General features: G+C 42.9%; 1 protein-coding gene across 3 annotated transcripts in view; it reads right to left on the reverse strand.

Moving 5' to 3' along the window:
- Window positions 1-23951, reverse strand: part of chd3 (chromodomain helicase DNA binding protein 3) — a 37166-nt gene that overhangs the window by 2284 nt on the left and 10931 nt on the right. For 2 of the 3 annotated variants that reach the window (XM_046380412.1, XM_046380411.1), the window contains exons 17-40: window positions 23410-23531; window positions 23094-23267; window positions 22784-22925; window positions 22294-22425; window positions 22006-22123; window positions 20974-21098; window positions 20659-20890; window positions 20141-20325; window positions 19079-19256; window positions 18627-18713; window positions 18171-18256; window positions 17586-17719; window positions 17333-17477; window positions 16467-16629; window positions 16150-16313; window positions 15561-15744; window positions 15361-15465; window positions 15152-15283; window positions 14185-14293; window positions 13420-13552; window positions 10812-11007; window positions 9732-9895; window positions 9308-9434; window positions 393-5487 (exon numbers count right to left, since the gene is read on the reverse strand). In XM_046380412.1, the coding sequence (XP_046236368.1) occupies window positions 5225-5487; window positions 9308-9434; window positions 9732-9895; window positions 10812-11007; window positions 13420-13552; window positions 14185-14293; window positions 15152-15283; window positions 15361-15465; window positions 15561-15744; window positions 16150-16313; window positions 16467-16629; window positions 17333-17477; window positions 17586-17719; window positions 18171-18256; window positions 18627-18713; window positions 19079-19256; window positions 20141-20325; window positions 20659-20890; window positions 20974-21098; window positions 22006-22123; window positions 22294-22425; window positions 22784-22925; window positions 23094-23267; window positions 23410-23531 (3600 nt within the window). In that variant the 3' untranslated portion in view covers window positions 393-5224. Of the gene's footprint in view, window positions 1-392; window positions 5488-9307; window positions 9435-9731; window positions 9896-10811; window positions 11008-13419; window positions 13553-14184; window positions 14294-15151; window positions 15284-15360; window positions 15466-15560; window positions 15745-16149; window positions 16314-16466; window positions 16630-17332; window positions 17478-17585; window positions 17720-18170; window positions 18257-18626; window positions 18714-19078; window positions 19257-20140; window positions 20326-20658; window positions 20891-20973; window positions 21099-22005; window positions 22124-22293; window positions 22426-22783; window positions 22926-23093; window positions 23268-23409; window positions 23532-23951 lie in introns of those variants that run through there. The other variant, XM_046380413.1, reaches the window with a different exon arrangement.

The following is a 23951-nucleotide window of genomic DNA, read 5'->3' on the forward strand; positions in this document are numbered from 1 at the left end:
AAAACGCCTTTTCAAGACTACTTTTCAACATCAGTCAACTCTGATAAAGCACAAAGAGCAGATTCAATAAGCTGACGTCCGGCTAGGATGGATGTTCAAAAAATGTAAGATCACCATTGTGCTGTGTTTATCCCAACCTTCTCCTTTTAAAATTCTGGGTTGATTTTTGCATAAAATAACCAAATACATTTCATCAGTCTGTTCTCTTTGACAAATCAAAGTAAGAGTCTTTGGCAGTGGAGCCTTTACGGGTGACCGGGAGACGTAAACTCTTTCAAATTTAAGTGAAAAATGGCGTCATTTCTTTTTGTTTTTCCTCTACACAAACATGATATCATATTTAGTTCTCAATATGTCAAGTAACACACAAACTGCATCCGGACTTCCTGATAATACGCTGATAATCTTTTTAATGAGCGAACTTGCATAATACAGTACATCAATATAACATATTACATATACAGTATTGTGTTTACAATAGTGATGAAACACCAGAATAACAACAGTTAACCTGGAGAAAGTGAGGCCGGCAATGAGGGAAAACACACACGCACACACACACACACAAATGAGGTCACAGACACACTAACGCACACATGCATGAAAACGAACATCTTTCTACACGACTGCACAGCTGGCCAGCAAAGGGATCTGTGCTTCCCACATTTGTGCGCTATCACGAATCTGCTCGGGGAGTGGAACGGCGAGTTTAGTGCTCCTTTCAAAACAACGCCAGGAATAGACTAACAGTGCGCTCCTCTCATTCGCGCCATGGGGAAAGATAAACTGCGATAACACCCCCGTGCAGATCAAAGATGTGATAAGGAGTGTATTGAGCTGAAAAGGTGTGTGTGTGTGTGTGTGTGTGTGTGTGTGTGTGTGTGTGTGTGTGTGTGTGTGTCTAGAATCAGAGAGGGGGGACCACTTATGGGAAAACTTAGGGCATTTCGCCAGTGGAGGCCAACAGAGGGGATGGAGAGAAAGAAGGAAGACAGAGTTGCTAAGTGTGTGTGTGTGTGTGAGAGAGAGAGAGAGTGTCTGTGGTGGTGGTGGTGGGGGTTAGACAAAATCTGATAGGAAGCAAAACAAATCGAGGTAAAGACTGGGTGAAAGAGCAAGAGGAATTATGGGTGCATGGAGATAAAAAAGAGAGAAGAAAGCTAAAAAAAAGAGAGGTGGAAAAAAAGTTCTCTGACTGACACCAAAGGCTGATAGGACAACAAGAAACTGCAATACAGAAAAGACGCGTTTGAGGTATCTTGGAAACAGTGTTATCACCATATACTCTGTCCACTACAGAGCGCTCACATGCCTTTTGATGCATGTGTTTCAAATGCAAAATTTTCTGCTCAGTATATCACTGGGTCTGTCTTTGTGTGTCAGCCCTGTGACTGACTGGCGACCAGTCCGGGGTGAAGCCCGCCTCTCGCCCAGTCAGCTGGGAGAGGCTCCAGACCCCCCCGCCACCCCTGACGGATAAGCGGTACAGAAAATGGATGGATGGTATATCACTTGTTCAAAAACAGGAACTTAAAAGATCCTTATGCATTCATGTCACGCATTTACTGAAAGGAAAAAAAAAGCCGATTTATATTTTTCAGTTATAATCCTCAAGATTTTCATGAAATCAAAACCGCTCTCTTTTGATACTATTTATGGCAGTAATAATCTATCTCAGTGTATTCACATTCACTAGTTACCTCTCTGGTTAGTAGTTTTCACCGTTAGTGGCGGAGTCTGCCACTCCTGCGCTGGACTCAAATTGGCTGACGACATATGAAAAATTCGGAGGAAATAACAGGATGCAAACCAGTGGGACTTGATAATTTGGTATTTCTGGCAGAAGAGCTTTTAAAGGTGTGTTGCTATAGTGTAAAAGCACACTTTCTAACCACCAGTATCCAGGGGCGTAGCGCCCTCTTGAGGACAATAAGTTTGGATATTGACATTGGCCTCTGTGAAGATAAAACAGGAGGAGGAATTCAATGAGGCACTTGTATCGCGCCAGATAAGAGATTCCCTCTGCGACGTCCAACATCGTACATTTCACCCTGCTGCCAAATTCACTCTGCAATACTTCACCTCTGTCCACCCTCCTCTCTTTCCTCATCACCCTCACTCTCTCTACAGAAGCCGTGACACTGTTGACAGACATTTTCTCGTCTCAAATTAGGCTGGCAGTGATAATTGCAGTTACAGCAAAAATATGACAACTCCAACAGTCCACACCTGGACGTATCTCTATGAATTCCCAAAACTTAAACCGATTTATGCATCTAGTAGGCCCAAAACTCTGGGGCTGCACTGGATGGAGCATCTCAAGTCCAGAAAGGCAATAAAAAACATTCCTGGCTGACATGACAGCCTGTGTCTCTCCCCTGTAGGTCCTGCCTACTATCTGATAGAAGTGAGTGCTGCCATCTTGGCAGGAAACGAAGCATTTTTGCTTGCTGAAAAGCTTTGCGTGAGTGTATCTAAGCCAGAACCTTTCATCAGCAACAACCTTCTGTGTCTGAACTGACAACTATTCCGAAACTAAAAAGGCACAGGCTTGATTTTAGAATGAACAGTCTGTCCAACTGAGGCTTGAAAAGAGCTTCATAAATCCAAGTGCTGCAAGAAATTAGAAGTCCTCAGTCAAGGTTTTCGCTGTTTCAGGAGTAATTTGCATGCATGTCTGTGTTCCTCTGTGAGCATGCATGCATGTGTTCCATTTCTTTTAAGGCTTGTGTTACACCTCTTTACTCTTTGAATATCAATCGAAAAGTGAAATGGAAGTATTGAAAGTTGGCATGAATGGTCAGATTCCTTGTCCTGATCAATTGATTTTTTTGGGGACCTTGGGGCAGCGCAACAGTGCATCAAGTCACCTTGTGAAATTGATGTGGCTAATGTGTTAGCATCTTTCCGCATCCAGCAGACACAGAGCAACACTAGCATTCATTTGGAGCCATGTTTCCGTCCACCTTATCAGTACAAGTGAAATATTCTCCTCCTGCATTTTCTCCTGTTTCGGTCTCCACCAACTCCCAAAGGAGTTATTGGCTAACTGCTAAATGCCGTGCAGTCTTCACCAGCTAGTTGTTAACTTTGTTTGGTGCTCAGGTAGCACACAAAGGGTTCATCAGAGCATTTTCACCCAAAACAGCTGCCTGCAGCTGAAAACGATGTTGAACAGAGCAGTGAGGCTGAACCAAAGCAGTCAACTCACGGCCCACAAAACCAAAACAATGAGCTGAAAGATGTTAAAACATTCTGTGAAGAGGAACTGTGTAATTCTCTACAGGTTTGTCACAATGAGAGACTCCTTTCACATTACACATAATCATTTTTAACATACAAATACTGATTAGTGCAGCTTTACGTTTAAGACTGATGCATTTAGGCAAAATTCTGTCTGAACACAGACAAAATGAAACAGCTGAGCTTATTATTTTGTGGAATAGGAATATTGTTGTTTCTGAATTAGTGAATAAATTCAAGCATCATTCCAACAGTATTGAAATGTTTTAAACATGGTGCACACACGAACAGAGAAACACTTTCAGGCACATACAGTATATTTCTCATTGCAGGCCACACTGCTGCCAGACTTGTTCTGGTCTTGATGTGCTCCAAGCTTAACGGGAAATACCACTCACTTTTAGCTTAAAAATACTCATATGTTGTAGAAAAGATTGGGCTGTAACTGTTCACCTCTCCTCCTTCCAGAAACAAGACAGACGAGTTTGTCCTGATCTTTAGTCTGGGATGTCACACTGATGTACAGCTCTACTGCACACACGCACCGAGCTGGAAAAACGATGACACAGTCCAGAGTGTTTTATTTTCTCAGGGAGCAGGGGACATTTTCCAGCGTGGAATTCATCACGCTGTCACAATAAAGAAGTTTCAGGAACAAAAATGTCTCCTCGGGCTTCAAAGTCAGTCTCCGTTTTTATTTCGGTGACAGATTACAGTCTTTAGCTTTAGGGAAGAGCCGCTCATAAATACTGATTTCGGCCGCGATGAGGCTTAAAAACAGGAAATGGAGTGATATTCCCCCTTAAGTGAGCTCACAAGAAAGGTGCAATAGTTAATATCCTTTGTAATACAGTACATTTCTCAATGCCAGTCCATCAGGTTGAGTCAGAGCAATATTGCTACTGATTGTTGGACAAAGGCAACGTCTAAGGTTTTTTTTTTTTTAAATTCATGGTTCTTTTTTCTATGCTTGGTTGGACTCAGGAATGCCAGGGCAAAAGAGTCCATGGGAATGTGTTTTGTACTTAGAAAACTTGCTTTTTTTCCTCCTTTTCTTTTTTTGCAGGACAATCTCAGTCCAATTTGTCCCTTTCTATTTTGAGCTTGGATTTCATCTGCCTGTACTCAGCAGACAAATGAGGTTCTTTGCAGGTTTCCAGGTTGTGTGTGAGGTCCATATATACATATATGTGTGTGTGTGTGTGTGTGTGCGAGAGAGAGAGACAGACTGAGAAAGAGAGACAGAGGAGTGGAGGACTGTGGTGGAGGAATGAGGGAGTGCAGGGTCAGAGCGAGGGGACAGACTTGTTCAGCCAGCCGGCGGATGAAGAATTGATCCGGGGGGAAACCTTTCTCGCCACAACGGGAGAAAAAGAAGTCTGAAGAGCTATAAAAAATAAAAAAATCCTTCTTTGTTGCATTTCTCTCCATTTTGGCCTTCATATCTGAAATCTGTGATTGCATTAACATACTATCGTTTTTTCCCCCCTCTCTCCTCTTTGTCCAGACATCTTTCTCCTCAAAGTCAGATTTTTGGTCTTGTTTTCAGTAGCACCTTTTCTCTTTACTCTAGGATTTATTAGTTCCACGCATGTCGTCCCCCCCACCCCCACACATCATTAGTGCTCGATCTCAGGGCCAGCTTTTCACCTCTCCCCTCTTATTCTGGACCCCTCTGCTCCTCTTTCTCCCTGCAGCTGATTGCTTGTTTTCTTGGATCAAAGTGCCGCCATTTCTTTTCTCTTTTCATGTCCTTTCAGTTTCGCCTCTCGTCCTCTTTCTACCATGAGCTTTACTTCTCCCTTTATATTCCATACATTCCAGCAGCATCAAAGTGCTCTGTCCTCGGGTCCTTTTTGGACCTTCTCCTCATTCATTCAGGTTTTGTCCCTCCTTTTTCAGCTTTTATGGTTTCTTTTTCAGTTTTTTTACATTCCAGGATGTCCTCTCTTCTTATCCCTCAGTGTGGAACCTCCTCCCCTCAGGGTTTCTTGGGTCGCCCATTGCGGGGCAGGTTCTCCACCGTGTTGCTGAGCCGGTACTTGACAATGATGCTGTGCACCGTGGACTTGGGCATCCTCAGTTCCTGCCCAATTGCCCCCTCTGACTTGCCGTCTTTCCAGAGGTCCACCACTCGCTGCCGCTGCACCACATCGTGCTCCTTGGTCTTCTGGCAAGCAGCGGCTGGCCCTCCAGCGGCGCCCCATGCAGCTCCCCCGGTGGCCCCAGCAGCGGCGGCGGCTTCTGTGGGGGCAGACAAGCGGCAGACTGTAGTGGAGACTCGAAGAGGGGAGCAGGATAATGTGACACTTTACTGGTCCCCGTAGGGAATTCTCTTTTAGTTTGCCTCCCTCCTCTGCTGGGAGGTCAGGGGTTGGGAGGGGAGTTACTGGAGCTGGCAGGGGTTCAGTTGTCCTGCTCAAGGACACTTCAGCAGGGCAGGTGCTTGCAGTCATGAGGGCTTGAACAAGTGTGCTCCACTTGAAGGGCAATCTACCTAATCTCTACACCCCTGAAAGATGAGGTTTTGTCTATAGAAAAATGGACTCCTTTTAGTGCAGATGAGCAGCTTCCTCAGAGCAGTACTGATGGCTGAAACAGGTTTTCCAAAATACAATTCAAAGTATTGAGCAAATGCTGAGGTATGCCATTTGTATGACAGCACAAAATAATTCTTCACCGGAGCATTTGGCATGTCATTACACTGTGTAGAAGAGTTCACAGAGCAGCTAAAGTATGTAGATGTAGTAGTGCCATGGCAGATGGTGCATATTTCTGGATATGTTTTGTGTACTCGAGTGAAGGAGCTTCCCTCAGGAGAAGGACTATTAATGGAGGGAATCTAGGAGGTCACAAAATCAGGAGAATTGTGTTGTTTTAACTCCGTCCAGTTCTCCTGCTCACTTTTTTTCCCCTCCTTAGCTGAGTCTAAAAAGGTCAGGGACCAGCGTGACCCCAATCAAGACTGTAAATGTGGCTTCATTTGTTGCTTGCTTTGTGCCCCACCAGAGTTTAGGATGTTGAGACTGCACTCAGCTCTGCCTGTGCTCAGCTCAGCTGCTCGCTGCGAAGCCCCCGCAAAAAAAAAAAAAAAGCCACAGAGTTAACACAAATCGTGCGCGACTATTTCTGAACAGCCAGCGCCAGGGCCCAGCCCACCGCCGGTTCACAAGTCACAACACGACGTTTACACAACCAAACTCCCTCTGTGGTTTCAGTCCCTCTCAAAATACCTTGGTACAAAGTCCGAATGTTTTCTTGGCATGGTCAGATTCAGACAGGCTGAGCATAATGACATTTTCAGAGATAGGCCCTGGCTCCCTAAAATGCAATGCCTTTGACAGATGTCTCAGTCTACAATTACATAAATCAAGATACACCGAGTGAGAGGCAGGCGCAGCACTGAGAGAGCTGGGTGTTGTGGTTTTTACTGCAAAGCTATTGGGGAATATCAGGTTTTACCAGTTATCTCTGCCACATCTCTGCTATCTAAACATCCCTGAACACGAATACACATGCAGAGCGGAGAGTGTGTCTGGTGAGCATATGCTGTTACCAAACTAATTATGAGAAAATAAATTCACAAACTGCCAGTGCAGCGCTCTGACAGACTGCAGGCGAAGGGAGTTGGACAGGAGGCCAAAAGAGAACAGATTCTCTTTTTTTATGATTTTAATTGTAAAGCTTTAAACTCGAAAGGTAATGAGTGCCACAACAGGACTTCAAAAGAGAAAATAAACATGCTTGAAAAGGAAAACACTCCTCAGACAGGTTTGATATCGCTCCAGACTGTGCTTTATTGTTGCACAATGTACTGCTGAGCTGAGTATTGAGGTCTGAGGCTGTGCATGTTAAGAGATGAAAATGCCTTAATATAGCAGCGCAGCACGTTTGTGTTTGATTTTGGTAATGTCTATTTCAGGTGTCTATCTGGCAGCCACATCAGAAGCTCTGCTGCGGATATTTTTTTCCAACATGGACGCTTTTCTGGATTTTGAACTTAAGCTGCCCGGGGAAGATAAAGTGTCTATTCAAAGTGTTTAATCAGCTAGTTCTTTAGCCCACATTTTTAAGGATTATACTGAAACGTAAGAGTTAAACAAAACTGTACTAGAGTGCATTTTTTTCTTCCGAAATTCCCAGAGTCAGAAATTTTGATGAAGCCTGGACATTTTTTCTTTATTTTCTTTGCTAAATATTTTTCCATAACGACATAACCATATAAAGATGGAATTCCTTTCTTTAAATAGAAGAAACATTTTGGACGGCTTTTGCCCATCATCGGTGCAAGTTGCCAAGTAATCATTTCTCCAAAGCTGGATTTGTGCTTTTCTCTTCTCGGGGTGTCGTGGAGGCTCTGCAGCTCTGCTGGATGTGCACTCCCTCAAAGAACTGTGGTTACTGAGATTGGTCTGCTTGGGTTTTCTCATACAGATTTCTGATGATTGTTTTCAGTTGTCAGTCTTAGGCAGACCATAAGGTTGTGATAAAGGAGAGACATTTATATATGCAAATCTGCACAAAGTGTTGGTGGTGGTGGGGGGGTATCTGTTGGTCCTCCACCTGGAAAATCTGAGCGTCACACACTTCTGGTGAATTTTTATGCACTGATTTGTACATTTTGTGCATCAGCTTCTGGTTCGCACGTCTTTATTTTCATAAAGTAGAACACAAAATTCAGGTGCCAGCTATGAAGGTGATGGTGGCAAATACACGTATTCAAAATACTGACATGTCCCCTGCATCCCCCATGAAAACTAGGTCTATGATCGGATCGTACACATGATTCCCATAATGCAACCCCATCTTTCATTAGACCCTCCTTGCCCGGTAAATGCCTGCACATGTCAGACTTCGTGATACCATTTTTTTAATGCAGTTTTCCCCTTACAAACTTCAAGCCCACACGCAGATCACCATAACGATATCAGGGTCTGATGTTCTGCAACAGTGAGTGGTGTGTGTGAGCATCTGGACAACACGGGGCACTGATATATGCATTTTGGCTAAAAATACACATTTGCCAAGATTTCATCATTCAATAGCAAATAAATTAAAACCAACACACAGAACCCCAAAATCTCAAGAAATATTGAAATGAATGTGATCACCAACAATGATTGAATGGGGTAAAATTACCAGGCACCCAGTTGTATCAACTAATATAATGGTGGCACAGAATTTAAAAGATTTAATGATAATAACTGTAGCTCCCCCCTAGCTTTTTACCTCCTTCATATCATGCCTTTTCACTTCCCCTCTTACTTCACTTGTTCCTTCTTTACCTCTTCATTTCATCCCCGTCTTTCCTTCCTTCTCTTTTAGTCTTATTTTCCATCTTAATGTCCTGTCAGGCTTCCCCTTCTTCCTGCCTACTCCGCTCTCTTTGCTCAAGGCTTTCCGTGATGACCCTAACTCAGCCGGCGTCGCTGAACTCAGCTTCTAGCAGTCCGGGAATCAATGACTAGCTAACGTTAGTTGTGCCCTCGTGTGCATGTGTGGGGGGTGGAGGCTTGTCCCACCCTCGATTAATGCCTGCGACGCCCATGAATGTACAACACGACCTTAGTAAAGTATTAAATCTACTGTTGTTGCGGCGCTACGACAATCAACTTCTTTAATTCTCTGTGGAGCTACAAATCAGCGCCAGAGGCAGCTACGGTGAGATTGCAAAAAACACATCTCCCAAGAATCATAAATCTGTCTTATGGTGCCAGCTCGCCAAGTATCAAACCGATCAAACAAACTGGTATTCTTGTGTAAATTAACTTGAATCCTATAATTACGGATGGCTTAATACCTTTGATATTTATAATTGCTGATGGTAACGCACTCGCCTCTCTGTGCGCAGATTCACAGGGCACACACACTCATAGTAAGGTAAAACATTTTTACACACACACACACACACAAATGTGCATATTTAAAGGTGCTTGTGGCAGCTCTTCAGATTAAAGGTGTGTTGGCTTAAAACCCATTTTTTTATGGCTCAGCCTTTGTACAAAAGGGGGAAAGTCTTGATTTCTTGGACATTAGCGAAAACAACGTAGCTTCAGACACTGACCTGATATGAAGGATCCGGGCGGCATCTGACTGTAGTTGGCCCCTCCCATGTGCAAGGCGCTCGGAGGGGCAGGGGTGAAGGGGGCGCCGTAGTTCTGAGGGGTCGCGTAAGGTCCTGGAGGTATGGGCTGCACAGAGGTTTTTTTAGGTTGATTTAGAGAAACTGAAGATGTGACAATAAGAAACATAAGACAAACCACTTTAAAGTTACATAAGCTGACAGAAAAATATGCTGACTCAGCACTTGAGGTGTGAAAAAACCACAGGAGGGTGACAAGATAATGGGCTCTGTATTTTCACTGGCCGCCCTCCATCTATTATTTTTCCATTGAGGGCAGCTCGAGCAGGTTTCAACCTGTGAGTGCGCCTGTTTTTCTTTTGTGCGTGTGAGTGTGTTGAAGTGTGTGTGTGTGCAGGCTGCTGACCGGGGGTGTGTGCGTCTCGGTGCCCTTGCTGGCCAGTCGGCTGAGGATGCTCCTCTCGGACATTTGCAGACGGGCGGCGATGGGTGGGACCCTGGACAGCGTGGCCGGTAATCGGGTCACGTCAGCCTTCATGTCACTCAGCAGCTCCTCCAACTGGTTCAACACTGCAATGACGACAACAAATACATCAACAACTACTGACTTATTGGAAAAAAGGCTTCAACTTAGCTTCTTCTGCACCTCTTATGAAAACTTGATGCTTTATTCTGATATTTTATTGATTAAAGCAGGACAGTTTGTCTTTGTCCACTGAAGGCTGAACTCAGGAGCTGGGTCACTTCAGTTAAAGAAACTGTTAAGAAGATTGACTGTTTCTGCACTGAGAAAACATATCTTCCTAGCTCTTTAAAAGTTATTACGGTGATAAATATGTGGCTTATTATTGTTAACAGGGTCTGAACACTATAAATAGTTTGTTTTAATGCCTCAACATTGCAGAGTTTTATGGCTTTTAATTCCCCCCTACCAAAAAAATCACATTTTTCATTCTATTTTTACAAGAGATTTCTGTTCCCATCCTTTATTATCTCACCATTCTGTCATCACATCCCTACATGGACTTAATCACTGATTGGAGACAATTGATAAAAATGTTTATGAGCATTCGTTAAACCCACCACTGTTCTGTGCAGAAATACAAGACAGAAACAGGAACAGTAGAGCAGTGGCATACTGAACATGTTATCCTTTCTACAGAACAATATAAACATGGACAGACTTGCCAGGGGAGCCAGTGAGGAAATGTTTGGAGCTATCACTTAACATGGTGTAAGCTTATCTTCCTGGCTTTACTCAAGTCAGCTTCAGGCAGAATGATTTGGTGGCTGCAGCAGGGATGGCTGATTGCACAACAGCACTGTGAGACGTGTTGATGTACATTTCTTTTTATTATGACTATCTGTCTGCCAATCTCTTCTCAGTTTCTATGTTTGCCTCTTGTACAAACACTCAATTTTTTTTCAACTGTACAGACAGATTTGTTTCCTCTTAAGCGTCTGCCATCGACCCATCATCCCTGACCTTTGTGCAGGACAGCGTTGGCCGGCTTGTTGCCCGCCAGCGACTCCTTGCTGAGGTGCTGGTGCGACTCGGCGAGGCACTCCACCTCTGCAAAGCGAGCATTGAGCGCCATGGCCGGGTGGCTCGGGTCCTGGGTCATGTTCAGGTAGGCCGCCCGTCGCAACTGCTCCTCTATCACAAGCGCCTGCTCCAACAACTGGAGGACAAAAAAAAAAAATGTGCTGAAGTCTGCTGTCACTGAAATGAATTGCTGCGCATCCAGTGTTTTATTCATGGACATAAAGTCATGGTTGCCAGCCCAGTTGGTCTGTAACGCTTCATACCAAAACTTATTCAGGGGACGTGCAACATCTATCACTGTTGAGTCCAGATTTGTCTAAACAAAGCGCTTGAGTCACACTGTGTCCAAATTCTAATGGTGTTTTAGCAGTTTGTTTGCACTTAACTTTACTAAACTAAATGATGTGCTTTGGATTTAAAAACCCAGCATCACATTTATGCTACTATTTTAATTTCACACTTTGCTAACACACAGAAATGAACCAGAATCAGAATCAGATTAAGAGACTTCTTATGTATTCAGACAAAACGACCAAAAGAATATTGTCATTGTAAATCTGATGCTATTTCATTCACAAATGTTGAATGACTAACAAAATACCTCATTTGCTTTAAAAGCACACACACACACACACAAATAGTCCAGGTCTTATTTCACCAAGTGAAATAACCAGATATTGTAGAGACATTTTTTTCTTGCACCTTCCAGCTCTATTACTTTACACGTTTTTTTATGATAAATGTAAAATGGAAATATGTCTTCACCAATGTAGTTTGAAAAAGGAGGTTTTTTTAAAGACCAAGAAACCCAAATGTTTTACCAAAGATTTTAAACTTGTTTTTTCGCTCTGAGATCGTCCTCAGCTGTCTCACCACTATCAACAATTTGTCCTAATGTTTCACAGCTGTGAGAGTTTCCATTGTGCATTGCATTGTGGGATACTAGTTTCCATCAACAGCACACTTAAAAAAAAATCAAGTGTTTTTTTCTTTAGCGTGCATACAGAACTTTTTGAGTATAAGTTTTCATTTTTTAAGTTTGAAACCTGCTTAAAGTTAGTACTGAATATGAAAGTGGGGCGCAGGTCTCTACTAAAACACTGATGTTTTATTTTGGCAAACGGAGTGAATTTATTTATTGCTGGCATAATTTGTGATTCATGCTATGATGTATAATGTCTGTCTTGCCAAGAAAACATGAAAAACAGCAAGAGAATGAAAGAGATGCGAGCTTGATGAATACAGCAGATTAGGAAAGTTGTCATTTCATATGCAGGCAGAGCACAGAAGAGCTCAGCAGCTTGTAGAGGAGTACGATTCCTGCACACAGCTCGTGCATTCAAGCATCAAACTAACATTTCGCTTTCATCAGACAAAGAGTTCCACACACTCTATATAACTAAAGCTCCTCCCCTCCACAGCTGACGCCACTGATTGCACTGAAAGGTGTCACAAATCATGATCTGAGCGTGAACCAAGAACAATGAAGAAACTAAATTTATTCCTCATTTAAAAAAAAAAACATGAGTTTCTTGGTGTTTTAAAGAACCAGCTCAACACAACAACTGATTTTAAACATTCACAATAAAGGCATCAATTTTAAATAGAAATCAACCACAACTGTCATGAAATGAAACCTGAAAAACAATGTTTTCCTCACATCACATTTAAAAAGACTAAAATAATAAAACAGGGCTTCTTCCCTCATCCTGTCTGAAAACTGCTCCAGACATCTCTTATCATCTCTTACTGATACTTTCGAGTGAGATTTCATTCAAGAGAAACGATGTTCAGCTGCGGTTGCATGTACCATAAAAAAGAGGTTATTATACACGTTGCGCAAAAGGTTCTCACATTACACAACGAATTACAGCAAAAAACCAAGTGGAAATTCCTGTAAAAAGAAGAAAAATTGTGCTGTCTTGTGCATCACTGACGCAACACAGACATAAACTTCCAATAATTTAGAAAGGAAGGGAGAGATTATCAGAAACGAAGAGAGTAAAAGAAACAGAGATACAGTAAATGAGGATGTTGAGGGCAGGATCTGAAACATGTCAGCTGGTCAAAAACAGGATGAGAGCTGTTCCAGAAGTGCAGCGGTCAGCAATACAACCCAAGCAATATGTGGGTCTAGGGGCATCTGTCATCCAACCATCAATGAAGTCAGGTGACCGCGAAATGTTGCTAAAATATATAATAAAAGAACGAAATGTCTGCATGAAAGTAGGGCTCGGCTTAAAACATCAAGACACTGGAAAGCGTTGTTGAAAAGTCTTGTTGGATTTGAATAGCTGGTCAGAGTCGTAATGACTTCTGATTTAAATAAAACATTTGCCGGTTTATTTCAGCAAAGTTCTAATATTTAAAGGACCTATCTGAGAACTTTTGTTTCCTATTTAATGAAAAAACTTGACAAACAAAAAAATCAAGAAATACATATTTTGGCAGAAGAAAGACAAAATAAAACAAGTTAACCTACAAATAAACCACAGAATGTCTCTGTACTGAAAGGTAACGCGAAGCTGCAGCCAACGTCCCGTCTCACCTTGAAGCGCCGAGCCAGGAACTTGTTCTTCATCTCCAGGAAGTTGCCTTTATTCGCCTGCGATTTGAAAGGCTCATTGACGATGGCGAACTGGGGATCATTCTGGATGTCCTGCCACCGGGCGTAGCCGTGACTGGCACAGGGGTTAAGGGTCATCTAATACTTCAGGAAGGATAGTACGAGTGCAGCTGCAACACGTCATCCTTCTTACCTGACACTGTTATCATACACATGATTAGCATAGCTTAGCATAAAGACTAGCATAAAGAGTGAGGAGAAACAACTAGCCTGTGTGGCTTGAGTGACATCAATCTGCCCATTTAATCCTCTGAAAGAAAACAAGTCACTTCATTGGCCAAAATGTTATTCCCCCATTCCTTCTGGCCGAACATTGACTTTTGAAGGTGATTTATTTTGTTTTTAATATTCCTAAAATACAAAATTACTGTTATTTGAACACAAAATAAGTTGCTGGCAGCCCCTGAAACAAAACCCTTTCTCTGCTTTTTATTTCAGCCTAACTAGGCCTCAGCATTAGCTGCAGAATAATGAAAACAGAGTTTTATGTGAACACTGCGTAGCCTTAATTACCATAATAGAAGGAACAACATAACTAAATGAGCCACTACATCAGCTTCCAGCAGACACACTTTGCTGTTTACTGAGCTCAGACTGGCTTGTTGACTTATTACACTGGGCTTCTGCCGGCTGATAGAAAAATAAACACACCAGGGTCATAGCCTGGGCAACTGCTGTCAAGGATACATCACGATTCCCGCCAGCAGCCAGAAGTCGTGTCGGCGGTGCCAGATCTCGTTCATCTTCCCTGAGGAGACGGCAGCCCGCTCCTCATTCTGCCAAAGAGTGTGCAGCTCTGCGGGGTGAAGCCAACACAAAGTAAAAATGAGGCTGGTCTCAAAGTGCTTAGCTAGCTGAAACCTGGCTGCAGGTGTTTCCACAGAACAGAGAGCCTCTCTGTGTTTGTGATCAAGGTGAAGATCATTTTGGCTTGCTGCTGCTTTTGTGCAGACGCTACTGCTAAGAAAGCAAAATGTTTCGTAATGTTTGTGTTAGATGTAAATGCCATGTTGTTCAAGCTGCTCAGTGACTTGTTGGGACAACTTAAGTTATTTTCAACTTTTCACCTTCCACTTCTCACCTCTCAGAGATTCTCTAGCATATTTTTGTAAGAAAAAAAAAGGCGCTCATCCAATCCTAAAAAAGCTTTACTTTTCAATATACCAAATGGTGGTTTGTTAATTGCGAAAAGAAAAGAGAGTTTTCCCGAATTGAATGAATTGAGTGTCATATTGTGAATCAAGCCTGCAACAGCTCTTTTCATTACTGTTTAATCTGCTGATTCTTCTCTCCATTAATCATTTGGTCTGTAAGACATGGAAAAACTGAAAAACACAATAACGATATCCCTGAGCACGATAACCTGAATGTCACCAACAGTGTAAAACTCAAAGAAATATTCTATTTGCCACAATGCAGGTAATGCAAATTTGCTATAATACAATCCCCCAAATTTGAAAATATGCATCCATCAAATGTTTTGTTCATTTCTGCATTAAAAATAACTTCAACGTTTATCAAAAAGTTGTCAATTAATTTCTTTTTGTTCGATTTAGCAACGATTCGTCGCCGAAACCAAAACCATCTTGAGTTTTGGTGAGTGCTCACACGTCATCACACATTTCATAACCACTGCAGCTAAATCAGTATTGACCTGTGAAGCCACCATCTGCGATGTTGAACATGAAGCGAGGTCGCTCGGTGGGAGGCTTCCCGTTACCCTTGGGCACCTCCTCCTTTGCCGCTTTCACGTCTTTCCCAGCATCCTTTTCACCCTTGACTTCCTCTGTTGAGACAGAAAAGGTATCGGTTGGAAAAAGTGCTGACGCATTTATGGCTGCGTCACATCGCGGCGAGACGTACCTTTCTTCACGTCAGCTGCCTCGGCCTTGTCCTTGGTGTCTGTGGCTTCTGTTGCTGCCGCTGTCTCTTTGTCTTTTTCCTTCTCCTCTGCCACCTTTTCCCCTTCTGCAGGGAAAAAAATTCAAGTTACGCTAGCAGGGACTTGTTGAATGACTGACTTATCAGCTTATCATGTTTCTTTTCTCTGTTTTTGTTTTTACCTGATTTCTCCTCTTTGACCTCTGTGTCTTGCTTTGTTTCTTCTTTACTCTCCTCTTTTTTCTCCCCTGTTGTAGTGTCGGCTGTTTCTTTTTTCTCCTCCTCTCTCAGGTCGCTCTCCCCTTTGCCTTCGGTTTTCTGACCAGGGGATGCATTTTGCGACGTCTCTTTTGGCAAAGAGGAAAGCTATGGAGAGAGGCACAGTGTGCTGTCACTCAGAGTTAATCTGTTTGTTGTTGCGTGGTCACATCAGATGTCAATCAGCTTCAGTGGAAATGAGGAGTCTAATCATTAATATTAGCGGCTTATTCTATTTGTAGTTTATTAAACAGACAAACCACAAGTCTTCATGTGTTGTTGACATTTTCCCATTGGTTCCGTATACTTAATATTTTTCGGGAGCATGCTGTAGTGGTTTTGGCAGCCACTACTTTCAACGTTTCTTTTTCACTGTGTATGAAAGTGTAAAGTATATGGGATTTGGGGCAAAACACATCCAAAAACACAGGTACTTAAGGACTTAAAAGGAGGTATAAAGCTTCCAAACCTTTCACGTAAAGAAAAACAAAAGCTCTCAGGACATTGTCCCACCTCCTCAGGGTCTGTGGTCCTGTTGCTGTCCCCCTCCTTCGCCTCCTCCTTGTCTTTCTCCTTCATTTTCTCTTTATCAGACGGGGCCTCGCCTTCCCCTTTGTCCTCCTCCTTCTCTGCCTCTTTTCCGTTCTTTTCTAGCTTGTCTACTGGCACAGGGGTCGCTGCACATGTTTAGACAAATAAACACACACACACACACACACACACACACACATACACACACGTTATTGTCTGTAAGGTTTAGTTTCAATTTTATCTGGTGCCCTTTACCCGGAGTGCCCCCTGCTGGATCTGGAGAGCCCATGTTTGGTTACCTGGCTTGGAGGTGCAAGGTGTGTTGTTATAGCTGGCATCAGGGGTGGGCGTGGAGGTCTTCACTGCAGGAGAGGAGGCCCTGGAGGAGGTTTTGTCTATGCTGACTTCAGGCTTGAGCTCTGGAAGACTCCACCGCCCGTTGATGTGCTCAAACTCCTGGATCTGGACACAAACCACTCAGCAAAATGAAAAGCTTGGCACACACACACTTTACCTAATACCACCTTATTTAAACTCACCACCCACATGATCTGCTTGCCTGGCAGTTTATCATATATTCCGTCTGGCATAGATAGCAGATCAGGAAGTCAGCAGGTTTCGACAAGTTGGACTGAGAACTGTACTGAAGATGTTTGGATAAATTCAAGTAAACTGGCAAACAGAGAGCGGCAGGGTAATCAAAACATCTTTCAAGATGCAATGACTGATTTCTCCACTAGAGAAAGACCTCTGACACTTTTACTAAAGACCTAATTGCTATATCCTATTCATAAGCACCTATTCATTACCACCTTCCACCATCTGTAGACACCCTGCTGATACAGAGGCACCCTGTTACAGCTCATCTCATTACTATTTAGTTGTAATAAATTGCTGCTAATAATAGAAACACAACATTTTGTTTTCTGAGGGGTTGGCACTGACGGTGATCATTTACCAAACAAGTCAAGACAACTGTTGTTGTGTTGTTGTGTTTTTCATCAGAGGATCAGCTTTAAATACACTTTAAGAATGACTTCGTCTGCACAGTAAACGGAATCAGCAGTTGCTCCTCTGTTGCCCCTCAGTGCTCAAACCACAACTGTTAAGTGTCATGACATGCTTCATTCGCCACATTTTGTCTCGACCTAAGGTTTGGTCTGACCTTCTTCTTGACGAGGGACATGACGCCGATTCGGGTGAGGACCGGCTGCCGACACAAGCCCTCCCTCGGCACGCCATCGGCAAACGTCTCAGCCCCGTCAGCCACCGGCTCACACAAGTGACGCATAAAGAGAGACACGTAAGCTCTGGCAAAGCAGACGAAGAAGATCAGGAGAAATATATGGTTAAAGGCCCAGACGGAGGTAGAGAAAGCTTATATCTGAGTAATTTCAACCAGTGCAGCATGTCTTTACTTGAATTCTTTCTCAGTCTTGCCCCTGAGGTCTCTGACCAGCCACTGCGAGGCGAAAGCGTCCTGAGACGGCATCCCCCAGCGCATCACTGCGTTCAGGAAAGCCTTTCGCTGCCGTGTGTTAAATCCCAGCACCTATTGAAAGAAATTAAAAGCTTAGCTTCAGATATTCCTGAGCGAAGCTGGTGCCGCCTGGACAGTGAAACTGTGCCAGTCTGTTCAAACCAATCTGTGTGTCATTATTACTGAAAACCTTTTTCATTCATGTATTTCTCGAACTTTCCAAGGCCTTTTTAAATCAGGTCTTAGGGCCTAATAACGCTAAAATAAACTCTGAATCCTCACTCACACAACCCAGGCCATTATAATCATGTCCACTGTTATCAGGATGATAAATGAGTTTGGAAGGTTCAGAGTTGTTGGAGATGTAATAGCTTTGCTGCCAATCTCCAATTTAAGATTGTTAGAAAAATATGTAAGAGTGCAAGTTCGCCTTAAACAAATCTGACAGATTCCAGTAATATCGCAATTAAAAAAAAACCCACACAATATGAAAGCAGAACTGGCTCCAGAGAGTTGTACAAACCTCAAGGTTGCCTCCCACTCGGGCCAGGAGAGGAGGCAGAGGTTTATCCTTCTCATTCCTCAACTGGCGACGCGACTGCCTTCGACCTGCAGGTAACAGGAGGCAGCAGACAGTCAAGATAATGTCTGTTTTAGGTTTCTTAGATTTTATAGTCTTGCAGGCTTACAGTTAATAGATGTTTTGAACATCCAACCGAGAATCAAAAACTTCTGAAATGCTTTGAGTGCTTTCCTCTGACTGTCTGAAATACAGCCGGAGGAGGTGGATGGAGGTTTGCATTTTTGGCAAAATAACCTGTCTGACTCTGCCAGGCGACTGTAACAACTAAATCAATTTCAACCTGTAATTCAACACAGACCCGATGAGCGTGTGTGTGTGTGTGTGTGTGTGTTACAACAGGCATCGTTTCATCGTTCGAGAGCAGCACTGCTCGACTGGCTGTCTCTTCTCTTTTACCTTCTGGCCGATCGTCAAAGTCCTCGTCCTCCTCCTCGGAGCCCACTGAATACTCGGACTGGTTATCTGAAATGTCAGCATGCCACTCTGAAAGCAGCACATAGCGGTCTGTCATCAGGCCAGGCCCATTCACTTCCACTGTGCAAGCAATAACTCAAACAGAAGACATATTATCTAAAATCTTGCTATTTGTCCTAAAATCATGAGAGTAGAACAGTAAATCTTACCAATAAATTAAAATCCCACTTCCACGCTAGAAATCATACTCAGGATGTAAAAGGGGATTAATTTTTAAATCCAGGGCTTCTCTAAAGAATCCTCTTGTACTGCTAACATGATCCTAACACTAAGGTGTGATTGATATAAAACAACTTGTTTTAGCTGATTCAGCACACTCGAACTTTTTAAGGCCGTCAGCTCCACATGGAGCCAGCTCCAAACCCTCTCCTTACCTTGGTCTTCCTGTGCAGCATCGTTGTAGTTGACGGGTTTGCGGTTCCTCTTTCCTTTACCCAGTTTGCTCGCCAGGTCCTCTTGTTGCTGCTCGTAGTGATGCCGCAACAGTTTCTCCCAGTAATCCGGATCCACGTTCTCTTCCTGCTTGATGATCTCGCGCTCGATCTCCTCAATCTGCAGCATCAGAGCAGGACACAGCAGTTAAAACTTTGAGTTAAAACCCTGACCCAAGGTGCTCAAAGGTCCACTTTGGAACATTTGATCATTTCTCTGAACTTAATTAAGTGTGACTAACTTTGTCATACGTCCTCCTGCAAGGTGACATTTTTTATGCGACAGTGATTTACATGTTAAAACTTCCTTTATGAAACATCCTACAGAGCTAACGTGGTCCTTGATGTGATGAATTCCATTTACATGCTAAATGTGCCTGTGGGGTTTGACACAGAACATTTGGAAGTCAAGCAAACCATATGATTTTAATAAAAAGCTAACTTACTGGCTATTTTTGTGGTAATCATATTCAACTTGGTGCGTTCTGTCCGTGCTGCATCGACATAAAGTCCAAAAGCTCAAAACATTCAGTACAGCATCACAGAAGATGAAGGAAAGCAGCAAATTATCACAATGTAAGGAGATTAATGATGCAATTGCTAATCAAACAGTCATACTCATGTCAGTCCTGGTATACCTGAATATTGCTGAGATGTCTGTGTGTATTTCTTAATTTACACACACACACACACAGACCAAACTTCTCTCTCTCTCTTTCTGTCAACTCATAGCAGGGCTTATTTGCGTGTTGGGAGGATAAAAATGGCAGCATTTATACAGCACTTCCATCTACGGACCACAGCCACCTCTATGAAAAGTTTACATGATTTACGATCATGTATGTGAACCGACAAACAATCTCGATGTCTGCTTTGTCTTCCAGTGTGTGTAACTACAGTTTGGGGAGAAAAATAAACTCTGTGATCAAACACAATAAAAGATTAGGCGTCGCTTTAAGCTTAAAATCTATCATACTAACATCCTCTTCACCTCCTCCCTCTCACCTTGTCCTCCTCTCTGACCATGTACTGGGCCACTTTGAAGGAGCTGAGGTACTCGTTCATGTTCTGGACGTCCGAGTCGTCTGTGGCGTCTTGGCTTCGGTCCAGCAGCCTCTCGATGGCAGTGCTGTCGTAGTGGATCACGCTGCCCTCATCCTCAACTTTATCCCCCGAACTAATCTTCATACCTGCCACATGTGGTATTTAAAAAAGTTAAGATGATTTGTAATTTAGCCAAAAAAAAAAAAAACATAATTTTTCTTGTCAACCGATTTTATCATTAATAAAATAGAGAGCAAGCCAAGCATGTCTTCTGGCCAAATGTGTCAAGATAAAAGAGAATTAAAGTGAGTGTGTTTGACAAAATAATTTCATGCAGGTGAATGAGCCGGCCAAGTCTTCACCATTAGAATCAATCTCACACCAACCATGAAACGTCCAAATTCTCACATTATTATGATCTATTGAAAATCACAATTTTCCTTGACAAAATACTCTTGCACAGTGAAAAGTAATCTCACCTTCTCCTTCATCCTTGAAGAGCTCTTCGGTTCCAAACTTGAGGATGTCGTCCAGCTCCTGTTTGGTCATGGATCCCGCTTTGGATCCCAGGCCCGGCCGGACCACCAGGTGGGTCAGCATCATCTTCCTCTTGGCCACCTGAGTGATGCGCTCCTCCACGCTGGCCCGTGTGACAAAGCGGTAGATCATCACCTTGTTGGCCTGCCCGATCCGGTGGGCTCGACTGAACGCCTGGGCAGAGAGAGACAAAAGCAGAAACATGTTTATGTCGTACTCAGTCGTTTCCTTCCTCAGCAGCAGCCAGTCTGTAGTACCTGAATGTCATTGTGAGGGTTCCAGTCGGAGTCAAAGATGACGACTGTGTCTGCTGTGGCCAAGTTGATGCCCAAACCTCCAGCTCTGGTGGAGAGCAGGAAACAAAACTGACAAGCACCAGGAGCTGCAGAAAGAGAGTGACAGAATCAAACAGACAGTAATATTAATCATTAATCTTTAATGACACGATCCAATAATGCCAGTAACTTATGATGTGAACTGCACATTTCCACCATATTTACAAGGAGATTTGCCTGATACTAAAACTTCTTTCAGTCCAACTTGTGGACGCTTTAATTTAGCATGGAGATACTCAACCACTAATCCCTCGGCCACTATTCACATGCAATTTGTTGCCAACAACTGCTAAGTGATACAGAGCCAAATTCCACATTAAAAACAAACTCAGCAGGCGACCCAGTGCTTATCGCACTTTGTAAGTCACTGACATCAATAATTGTAGCGCCTGGCATTATTACAGCTAAATAAATCTCAGGACTCTGTCAGTTTGGCACTGCTTCTAGCGACTGATTCTCGCTTCTCATCCTGTTGCCTGACTCCCCATCTCTCTCTAACATCCACCTGAACTTCCATCTGTTCTGCAATGGAGAACAGCAAACTGTAAAGTCCCATAAATCAAACATAATGAAGCAGTGCTACACCATTTTCATTTTACCTTTTCATTTATTATAGATTTTTGTTTTATTTAGCTAGCTGTCCCTAACTAGCATTAGATTCAAATTATAAATATGTATTCGTACGTATGCATGTTTACAGTATTTTTCTACGAGTTGCATTTAATTCAGTTGAGAAAGTAAGTGCCTGCAGGAGTGTAAATGTTAACCTGTGTTAGGAGGAAGTCGTGCTGTTTTGATGAAGCTGGTCTGAGCACGAAGCAGTTGTTTCTGTGCTCTTTTAGACTGAGGTGATTAATTTCAGGAAGAGAAAACAGCTTGTGCCCTAAACTGGTGAAAATAAAGCAGATCCTACTGGTCACAACTGTACCGACTGCACATCATCTGATATCTCACCATTGAAGCGGTCAATAGCCTCCTGTCTCAGCGCTCCTGTGATGCCTCCATCAATTCTCTCATACTTATAACCTTCATGGTCCAAGAAATCTTCTAGAAGGTCCAACATTTTAGTCATCTGTAAATAAGATTAGATAAAGGAGGCTGATGATGTTTTCATGTATACTTGATTACTCACAGACAGCTGGAATCGGTCTGCCGCTGAGCCTGCTAGCGGTGTCATGGGACTAATTTAACATCTGTGAAGAGTGGTGTCCATCTGGTGTATGTGTGTGTGTGTGTGTGTACCTGTGAGAAGACCAGCACTCGGTGTCCCTGCTCTTTCAGCTTCCTCAGCATTTTCTGCAACAGCATCAGTTTCCCAGAGGCCTTAGTGAGGGCAGACCCCTCGTAAGCACCAGTAGGGGTTTTCTGAGCTTCCTGCAAACATTACGGGCACACACCACATGAGGGTCTTCTGTATGATGTGATTGATTTATTACTTGCTGCACTGATGACAAATTAGTAAAAAATGATGTCTCATACAAATGAATAAAACCAAAGTACTGTCTGCATCTTAACTGTAATTTTAAGCATATGCTACATCTCCCAGTACAACTATGATCCAAAAGCACTACTGAACATCACCACAAGGTGTCACTGTTCTGTGAGTAATTCACATCAAATGGCTTGAAAAATAGTGAAATACCAACAAGTGCTGGGGGAAATTCCATTGCACTGACTGACTTTATATTTGGCAGGAACAGGATATGTGTGTGTGTGTGTGTGTCTGTCTCACCATGGAGGCGACAGGGAAGAGGTAGGGGTGGTTGCAGCACTTCTTCAGGTCCATCATGATGTTGAGCAGGGAGACCTGGTTCCCTCCACCTTTCGAGTTCAGAGCCTCAAAGTTCTTGGTCAGAATCAGCTTGTAGTATTTCCTGTATTTAAGAATGAAGGATCAGTGCTATACACATTAAATGTAAACCACATATCACGCAAAGACTAAGATAAACTTCCTCCTTTGAATCTTTGATAAACCTGATCTGAATCTCCAGTTTCACCAGCCTACAGCCACATTTCCCCCCAAACCCTCCTGTGTGACGTACTTCTGCATAGGACTCAGCTCCACTCTAACAATCAGCTCGGTCTTGGCGGGCATATTTTTGAAGACATCGGCCTTCAGCCTCCGCAGCATGTGAGGCCCCAGCAGGTCGTGGAGCTTCTTGATCTGGTCCTCCTTAGAGATGTCGGCAAACTCCTCCAGGAAGCCCTCAAGGTTACTGTGCAGACAGAAGGACTGGGTGAAAGACTGGTATTACCTGTCATACTGAGCTCTTTGTTCAAACTAGACAACATCATCATCATCATCTTCCTCTTCTTCTTCTTCTTCATGAACACCAGTATGCGTGTGAGAAGTCCTACTTGAAGCGGTTGGGTGTGAGGAAGTTGAGCAGGTGGAAAAGCTCCTCCAGGTTGTTCTGTAGAGGAGTTCCTGTCAGCAGCAGCTTGTGGTCGATCTTATAGTCATTCAGACGCCGGAAAAACTAGAAAAAAGAAGAGAAAAGTTAAATTCCCGATCATGTGTCTGTAATTATTTTAATATACAACAGTATTATCCTTGTTCTAATTGGACCAAAAGGCAGCACAACATTAGACACATAAAAGAAAACATAAAACTATAATGTATTTGTCATATAATGGATTCATTTACATACTATCACTGTTGTCATTATTATCATTGTAATTATGACTTTCCAATACATACGTAGTTTATACATGTAAACACATTTGCTACTACTGGAAATAGTTATACAAAGGCCCAGGTGATACATCTGCAAGACGTCCTACTGACTTATAGGTTTATTGTGTGTTTTGAAATATATGAAAAGCAACACCGATACTGATTACTGTACTTTTTATTTGGGTAAAATAAAGTACACTGAATTAATAAGTAGAATAAGTAA

This window comes from Scatophagus argus, chromosome 23 (assembly GCF_020382885.2).
Source record: "Scatophagus argus isolate fScaArg1 chromosome 23, fScaArg1.pri, whole genome shotgun sequence".
NCBI lineage: Eukaryota > Metazoa > Chordata > Actinopteri > Scatophagidae > Scatophagus > Scatophagus argus.